Source organism: Aotus nancymaae, unplaced genomic scaffold (assembly GCF_030222135.1).
Source record: "Aotus nancymaae isolate 86718 unplaced genomic scaffold, 86718_ANA_hifiasm-v0.15.2.pri h1tg000053l, whole genome shotgun sequence".
In the NCBI taxonomy this organism is placed as follows: Eukaryota; Metazoa; Chordata; class Mammalia; order Primates; family Aotidae; genus Aotus; species Aotus nancymaae.
The window spans coordinates 17,167,984-17,177,064 of NW_026988467.1; the positions used below are offsets into that span (position 1 = coordinate 17,167,984).

A 9,081-nucleotide genomic window follows, 5' to 3' on the forward strand; every position below is an offset into this window, starting at 1 on the left:
ATCCGAGCAGGGGTGGAAACCCTAGCCTTGTTCCCCAACCTACCCACAGGCACCGTGAATTAGACCATCACTCTCCTGGGGGGACGGGAGGAGAAAGGTCTGGCCTCACTGGCTTCTCTGTCCTAGACACAGAGGCAGGTCCCACTGCTCCTGTCAGCGAGGCCACATTCCCCGGCCGTGAGAAGCATGCCGCTTCTGAAGGTGAGTGGGCAGGCGGTGTTGCCTCTCCATCAAGATGGTGACAGGAATTGGTCCTGGGGTCAGGAGAGTGTCTTAGCATCGACAGAGTCCTTAGGGCTTCACGGAGTCCTCAAAACAGCCCTCTGCATGAGGAATAGGATTATCCCCAATTGAAAGATGAGGAACAGGTGCGAAGAGGTGAGGTGACTTGCCCAAGGTCACAGAACACATTGGTGACAGAGCTGGGCCTGGATCAGGCCTCCCAGCTCCCCGCTGAGGGACCGTTTTGCCACTCCACTCTGCCTAGAGTCCTCTAGCAACGTGCCAAAGAGGTCAACTCAGTGTCCTCATTTGAGAAGGAGTGGGGCTGAGTGAAGCTGTCACTGTCCCCACAAGTAACTTTCCAGAAGATCCCAGGGGCTGCCAGCCAAGGAAACTTGGAGGCCAGCTTTTTACATGCAGACATAATCTCACCCCACCCCACACCAGCTGGAGCAGAAGGAGCTCCACAGCGTAATGGTTAGCTCCAGTCCCTGGGAGCTTAGCTAAGCCTCTGCCCCGCTCTGGGTCTCTGTTTCCCCAGTTGGTCAGTGAGCAGTTGGACAGGGTCATCTTCAGGTTTCAACTCTGTCATTCTGTGGCTCTCCAGGTCCCCTGCACAGCCTGGCCTCAAATACTCTTTCTTCCATGAAGGCCCCAGAGAATCTCTTTGGATCCAGGTAGGTGGGATTTCCAATAAAGATACGCTCTCCGACCACCCATCTTCCCGGGGTGGTCCCTGGGGTTCTTCCTAACTTGGAAGGCCAAAGGCAGGTTCAGCCTGACATTTAGGCAGGTGCAAAAAAGGCATTCCTGCCCAGAGAGATGACAGTCTCCCAGGTCTCCCCCTGCCTCAAATACCCCACTTTGAGGGGGGATTTGTACCCATGGGAGGAGGGCTGGCGTAAAGCTCTTCTGACCACTGGGCTGGACGAGAATGTGATAGTAAAAGAGGGTCATGAACCAGGTGCAGTAGCTCACACCAGTAATCCCAGAACTTTAGGAGGCCGAGGTGGGCGGATCACTGGAAGCCAGGAGTTCGAGACCAGCCTGGGCAACACAGTGAGACCCTGTCTCTACAAAAAATTTTAAAATTAGCCAGACGTGGGTGTGTGTCTATAGTCCAGGAGACTGAGGTGGGAGGATCTCTTGAGCCCAGGAGGTTGACACTGCAGTAAGCTATAATCTTGTCACTCCAGCCTAGGGGACAGAGTGAGACCCTGTCTTGGAAACAAAAAAAAGAGGGTCAACAGAAGAACGCTAACCTCTTCCGAGGCCCGGCTGCTGCTGACTCATTGACTGACTTGGGGCAGATGCTTCTCCCCACCTTCCCAGGCTTCTGCCTCCTTAGCTGTCAGATAAGGACGCTGGACGGAGCCATCTGTGGCATCCCTTCTGACCCTGACTTTCAGGGGCTTCTGGGTGGGCATTGGAGGTTAGGATGCCCAGGGCCACTTGACTTCATCTGCACAGGCTAAATCTCAAGAAGTCCAGGCTACTGACGCGAGCAGCCAAGGGGTTCCTGAGCAAGACACCGATCAAAGCTATGGAGTCGACCTCTGGGAGCCAGAGCTTCGACTACGTACCGCTGGTGAGTGCCCTGACCCAGTGTCCGTCTCCCTCTGCTCCACTCAGCAGCAAGCCTTCCTATGATCCCCTGCCTTCCTCTCCATTTCCTTAAAGAGAAGAAGGCCTTGGTCTTAGAGCTCAGATCCCCTGAGTTCTGAAGCTTCCTAGAGTTTCCCACCTAAGTACTTAGCAGGGCGGAGGGAGTTTGCATGAATCTCCCCGGCCCAGAGACCTAGGAATATTGCTAGAAGCCAGCATCAGCATCACGAAAATTCTTTGCAGTCTGCTATCTTTACCTTAAAAATTCGTGGGAATTTTGCATTCTACTCCATGCATCTATGTGTATCTGTTTTTCAGTACATAAAAATAAGCTTTGAAATGACTCATAAGTGAGTAAAATTAACATCCCAGGGACATGGACCATGTTTAGCAACTGGGTCTGCAGACACCCCAGCATGCTGTGGCAGGGTGAGAGGCTCAGGTCTGGAGTGGGCTTCTCTGAATTAAGGAGCAAGGGAGACTGCCCCTGCTCCATCTGGGGCCCCTCGGGGCTTGGGAAACAGAGGATGCTTGAAGGAGGGGCACAGTTTGAGCATCACCGCATACCTCTCCTGTCCCTGCAGACCCAAGTGCATAATATTTGGAATTCCCAAATATCCAGGGCAACTGAGCACTATGCATGTTTTCACTCAACAGGTACTTATTGAGTCAGGCCCAGTACTAGACCCTGGAGAGACAACCTTGAACTAGACAAGCGTAGTTTCTGCACTCATGGTGCCAAGTGTCTAATAGGATCCAGGCAAGGAACCAGGCAATTCTAACTCTTGGGAGCGGTGATGGGAGAGGTCTGGTTTGGCTGGGGAGTACAGGGGGTGGACATCTAGCCCAGGCTTGAGATGGGAGGAGCAGAACCAAGCATGACTTCCTGGAGAAGGTCGAGTCTAAGCCAAGACTTGCAGGACGAGGAGTTATGGCCAAAGGCCTCCAGAGGAGAGAGAGAGCTTGGCGGCTGGCGAATGGAGTTTGAGAGGGTAAGGGTCAAGGACAAACGAGGGTTAGGTGGTGCAGAGCTTTGTTAATCATATTTTGGACTTAGTCTACATTGAAGTCATCGAACTGAGCCTCCAAAACGTGTGTGATCCATGCCTGGTAGAGATCCCTCTGTAGTTAGGACAGATGGATTGGGTGTGGGGAGAGAGGAGGAAAGGGCAGGCAGGAATAACGTGAGGAAGCACGTGATGGATTGCAGAGCGATTTAGAAAGCAGACGTGTTGGGACTTGGAAGCTGATGGGTACACAGGGAGAAAGAGGAAGGTGAGCTGCCAGAGTTCGCTGCATGGCGGGGACATTCCCAGTGGCCGAGCTGGGCCCACTCACCTAGGACAAGAGGCAAATATGGACTGAAGATGTTGACTTGGGCTTGGAGAGTGATCTGCGTGAAGTGTCTGCAGGATAAAGGCTAGAGATGCTCACTTGACCAGGGTATCTTGAAAATCCCCCAGGCAGGCAGGGTGGGGTGGGCAACATGAAACCAGACTTTTGCATGGCCTGGGGCTCCCACACTAAAACATATGAGGCCCACTGAGGGGCTTCCCCACACACAGGTGTCTCTGCAGCTGGCCTCCGGAGCCTTCCTACTCAACCAAGCCTTCTGTGAGGCCACGCGCATCCCCATGGAGAAGCTCAAGTGGACCTCCCCCTTCACCTGCCACCGAGTGTCCCTCACTGCCCGCCCGTCTGAGTCCAAGACCCCAAGTCCCCAGCTGTGCACCAGCCCCTCGCCTCGGCACCCCTCCTATGACAGCTTCTCCCTGGAGCCTCCGGCTGAGGGCAAGCTGGGCCTGGAGCCGAGGGCAGTGGTGGAGCACACTGGGAAGCTGTGGGCCACGGTGGTGGGGCTGGCATGGCTGGAGCACAGCTCGGCGTCCTACTTCACTGAGTGGGAGCTGGTGGCCGCCAAGGCCAACTCATGGCTGGAGCAGCAGGAAGTACCTGAGGGCCGAACGCAGGGCACACTCAAGGCTGCTGCCCGCCAGCTGTTTGTGCTTCTGCGGCACTGGGATGAGAATCTGGAGTTCAATATGCTCTGCTATAACCCGAATTATGTGTAGTTGGGTGAGGGGAGGCTGGGCGGAGGGAAGGGATGGGCAGGGCCGTGTCGGCCTGGTCTGGGGAGCTTTTGGAGCTGTAGCCAATATATCAGTTACTAGAAAAGGCCCTGGCCTGGCAATCAGGAGGCCTGAGTTCAATCCCAACTTTACTACCATCCAGCCATGCAACTTTAGACCAGTCCCTGCCCCCAGTCTGGGCCTCAGTTTCCTCATCTGTGAAATAAGAGGGTGAGATGAGGGTGGTCGAGTGAATCTCAGATGGTCCAGTGGTTCCTTTCTGCCCATTCAGGCAGTCCTGGGCCCACTGCTGCTGGGGCTGGGGAGAGAAGACACAGTGGAGGCCTGAGCTCTCCCTGGAGGTAGACCAGAGTGGGGACGGAGAGGACACAGCAATGCCCACTCAAATAAAAGGGTGGATGAGAGAACCCAGTGACCACAAGTAACCAGGCCTGCAGGCTTGCACAGGCACATAGAGACTAGCAAGTCTGGTGCTTGGAGGACAGGCTCTTGTCTCCATGGTAACAGCCCAGGACCCCCTGCATCCCACTTAAAAGCCAACTGGAGAACCATCCTTCCCAACGCTTTACAGAAGGGTTGCTCGTGGCACTTCCATTTTGGCTGGGAAGCTTCCTTAGTACGCACTAGTACTAAGTACTAGTACCTGCCGATCCGATCATTAGTGCCTCCCTAACTAAGAAGAAGTGGTGGCAGGACCAGGGGAGACACCTTATGAGTTGAAGTGTTAGATTTAAGTGGCAGTCTGTGCAAAAATAGTCCTAAAAGAATAGACATATCACCTAGAAGTCAGTGAAGATGCCTACCAGACAACACCTTATCTAATTTACACACTTCTAGGAATTGGGTAACGCGAACTGCATCACTTGTACTGAGGCACTAGGGAGGCACCTCCGTGTAGGTCACACCATGGGATCAGGGGGCCCTCTTGGGCCATGCCACGCCGTGGGAGAGAGGTATCTTTTTGCATCAAAGAACCATGCTTGGCTGCATTGCCTTTGGGAATGGCAGCTCTGGCCAGCGGGAGGCCAGATTCGTTTGGTGAAATGAGTGAATCGACACTTCAGGAACAGGTTCCCTTGGCGGCTTCTCGCCCTCAAGCCCACGGTGCGGTGCCCACGTGGGGACTGGAGTGCTGTGGCCTCAGAGTCCCTAATGGCTGGCATTGAGCTGCCCAGTCTCCTCTGCCCCACAGACTCCCCTGGAGGTGGGTCTAGACCTCACCAAGGGACCCCACCAGCTTGGGATCTCAGGCTGAATCTCTCCACCCTGGAAGGCCCCTCCTTCAAGGCCTTAATCTCTCCTCATCCAATTCCTGTCCCAACCTTGGTGTGAAGCTCCACAGACTTCGGGAAGACCTTGAGAGCTTAGTTTATCAAACCAACCCATGGGGTCATGTGGACTCCGGCACAAGCCCCAGCCTCAGGAAGACTCAGGAGTGCAACCTCCAGCAGGGGCTGGAGCCGAGGAGGGGGCTTAGACTTAGTCTAAGAGGCACTGGAGTCATTGGATCCAGGCAATTCTAACCCTTGGGAGTGGTGATGGGAGGGGTCTGGTTCGGCTGGGGAGAACAGGGGGTGGACATCTAGCCCAGGCTTGAGATGGGAGGAGCAGAACCAAGCATGACTTCCTGGAGAAGGTCGAGGCTAAGCCAAGACTTGCAGGACGAGGAGTTATGGCCAAAGGCCTCCAGAGGAGAGGCTTTGGTTCTGCCGTCTGTGGGTGTGGCCTCGGATTAGCACTAACTCGGCCCCCTCTGCGCTAATGGCGAGCCCCCTGAGCTTTCAGACACTCGTTTATGATATGGGTACGGATGACCACAATAGCGCATGATATCGCACAGCCAGAAGGGCGCTCGTGCTGGGGGCCTCCTTGTCCCGGTGGAGCAGAGGTGTCCCTGCAACAGAGTGCCCCAAGGGCCCAACCTCCTGCCACATGCAGATGCAGCCCTGTCTCTGAGGCCCCTCAGCTCGAGACCACTTCCAGGTGCCAGGAAAACTGGCAGCATACTTTGACAGACTTACACTGGACTTGTCCATAAGCAGCCTCAGTTTCCAGCCGGCACCCCTGTTTCCCAGCCAGTCCCCTCTCTGCGGGCAAAATGAATGGCATCCCCTGGCCTTCACTGACCTGGGCCGCCACTCACTGTGGCTGATGGAGGGACTAGCCGCTTCCAAGCCTAGATTCTGGTGGGTTTTCACCTGCTCTTCAGAGACATGAAAAGCAAGGGGTCCTCCTTCTCCCTGGTTCACCAGGAACAGCTGTCAAAAGAGGTTTCTGGAAGTTTCCTCTAGATCTTGACTTGCCCTCTGTCAATCCCTACCCTTATTTGAGAGCCATGCTACTGTTCCCCTTCCCTCTTCCTTGGCAGGGACTCCCCATGAGAGGGAAGGAGGAAAGGAGTCTCCTCCATCTGGGTACACCCTGCCCCCACCACCCTGAGATTGGCTGCCCCATTGACCTGCCTGGCTGGAATGTCCATGACACCCCAGCACCTGTCATTCAGGAGTCCAAATGCCCAAATGCACATCTCTCTATGTGAACATTGTAACATCTCCAGGTGGTCCCCAGATTCAAATGCATTCTGTATTTTTAGTGCCCTGGGAAATGAGGGGTAAGGGTACTGCCACCCCAGGAATGGGGCACGTGCTCATTGCCATGGCACCTGGAAGATGTTTTTTTCTTACCAATCTAGCGGAGACTATAGAAGTCAACAGAAAAAAGATGGACACATTTTTCAGCTGTAACATAGCATGCTCTGTAATGCCAGTGTAAAAATAACCGGGGCAAGGGTGCGTGTAGCATTTTGCAGCTGGATAATCTGATCTGCAGAGATCTGTCCAAGGTCACGGGCTTGGCAGCAGCTCCTGGCCACACCTATAGCCCCCAACTGTGGACCTCTCTGCCCCGTGTGTCCAACCCTGCTCCCAGCCCGTTGATTTTAGCCTCTCAACAGCACTGCCTCCCAGGGTTACTCAGCAAGGTGGGATATCTCCTGTTCATGCTGCAAATCTTGGCTCAGAGCCAGCCATCTTGAGCGTACAGCCGCATCCCAACGCAAAGCGCCTCATCTCAATGCAGCTGACTGTGGTGACACGTGGTATAGTTTCACTATCTGCCCAGGTGGCTTTGGCTCAAGTGGCATGGCTGGTGCTTGTCCCTGTCAGAGCCTCAAGTGCCTACAACATGCTACCCATGCCCTCGCCTGCTCACCTATAATGTCCCCACAGTGCCTGTGACACTTTCTTCTAGGAATACACATCGCCTGCTTGCCTGGTAGCCAATTACATAGATGTCATGGAAGTCCTGGGTGTCAGCCGTCTAGTGTCCACCAATACTCAGCAGATCCTACCCTGGGGTTGTGTGTGTGTGTCTGTTCTCAAAGAAATGGCTTCTTTGTACATGGTGGCTACTGTTCTCTTCTAGGCTTTGAGCTGATAAAAATTGTTGAACCTGATAATATGACAAAATTATACTGTGTCTTATCTGTTGTTCTCAAAGCAAGGATACTTGGCTTTCAAACCAGCAGTTCAGTGATCCGTTTGCCTCACTTCATGTGTCACATCTGTCTTTGGGTTCCCCATAAGGCGACCTATCATCACAGTGTGCCGGGGACTGAGGATGTAAGACTCAGTTTTTACATCTCAGGATGTAAGACTTTCAGTTTTAAAACTGGCTCAGTTCCAGTCAACCTGGAACAAGTTGGTCACAGCAGTTCCTCCAAAAGCAGAGCCTGAGACAAGGATTCAGTGCAAATAGTTTATTTGGGTGGTGAACACCCTTAAGGAAATGTGGAAGTGAAATAGGAATGCAAAGAACACCAACAAACGGAAGGTTCCTAAGCAGATTACTGCTACAGGTATGGACCCTTGCCCCGCTGGTAACTCTGGGAGTCAGAGTAGGTGCACACCTCAAAGCTCACAGTGAAGGAACAGGGTGTGTGTACGCCAGCTCCACTCACCCCGTGGGGAGGGCCACTCTGGAGGATTCATTTCTTGGTGCTTCTGGTCTAGCACAAGTGCACCAGCTGAGCACACTCCTGCAGCCAGAGAAAGCCACCAGGCAAAGAAAGGTAGGCGCTGGCACTAATAAAAGGAGAACATGATGCAATGTCTACTGTGCATTCCCTTCAGCCTGGCACCTCCCTGCACAAATGATCGAGACATGCATATAGTATCTTTGCAGAGTTTAAAATTCCAGATATGCTATCTACGATTCCAAGACCTCTGTAACAATACGTGACCAGGACATAGCATTACTGAATAGAGACAGTCTAAATTACGAAGGGTAACGCATATTTTTTTTAGTGCATTTTGTTTGAAATTAGGAAGATGAACCGTGAAATTGATTTTTTGGTTGTTTTTTTTAAAAAAGAAAGCAATGCAGGTGCTGGCAGATAGGAGTCAGGGCCAAGTGCACTGACCTGAATCCTGCCAGGGGGCTGCAGCAAGGCACTGATGGTACCTGCTGCCGTGTCTCTCCCAAGCCGCCTGCCATGTTTCAGATTTCTCTGGGAAGCAATTCGTGATCGTGAAATATATTTATTTGAAAATCATTACCAGCCACCATGTTGTCTTGAAACCCACACAGACTGACCCCAAAATCAAACATAAGGCTCATTTGGAAATCCTTTAGCAACTTGCCTTGTTTCCTCAAAATCAATCCTCCCTTTTCAGATTTGAGGGAGGACGATGGACTAAAATAGGAATTCCCAGTAGGCCAGAAACATTGCAGTGGGGTGCGCAGGGCTCCTAATGGGAAAAACTAGAGGAGCCAACAGGCTGAAGCTAACATGGTGAACAGAAACCCTGTTGACAGGCATGACCTCCCGGGTGAGGCTCAGCTGGATAATGGGCTGTGGCTGTGATAGAAAAGCCTTCTCACTGGCACTCACCATGGTTCTAGGCGGCTGGGGGGACCTGACGTCCCCTCTGTACCTCACTGACTTCTATGAGCCTGGCGCTGCCTTTCTCTTTGTAAGACACGTGCTTCTTTGTTCTTTTCCTCCACTTTGCATCCTGTAAAGACCAGTTGTGTGTGCGTGTGTGTGTGTGTGTGTGTGTGTGTGTCCTGCTGGGATGGCAATTAGGGTCTCCTAGTCCCCCACGGATGAAGAACACATTGAGGAAATGGGTGCTCAGGCGCCTGGGTTCAAGAACTCTGGAGG

General features: G+C 53.0%; 1 protein-coding gene across 5 annotated transcripts in view; it reads left to right on the forward strand.

Moving 5' to 3' along the window:
* Window positions 1-6,670, forward strand: part of VWA5B1 (von Willebrand factor A domain containing 5B1) — a 71,010-nt gene extending 64,340 nt beyond the window's left edge. For all 5 annotated transcript variants that reach the window (XM_021668373.2, XM_021668367.2, XM_021668369.2 and 2 more), the window contains 4 exons: window positions 127-201; window positions 830-899; window positions 1,693-1,810; window positions 3,393-6,670. In XM_021668373.2, the coding sequence (XP_021524048.2) occupies window positions 127-201; window positions 830-899; window positions 1,693-1,810; window positions 3,393-3,899 (770 nt within the window). In that variant the 3' untranslated portion in view covers window positions 3,900-6,670. The remainder of the gene's footprint in view (window positions 1-126; window positions 202-829; window positions 900-1,692; window positions 1,811-3,392) is intronic.
* The last annotated feature ends 2,411 nt before the right edge of the window (window positions 6,671-9,081 follow it).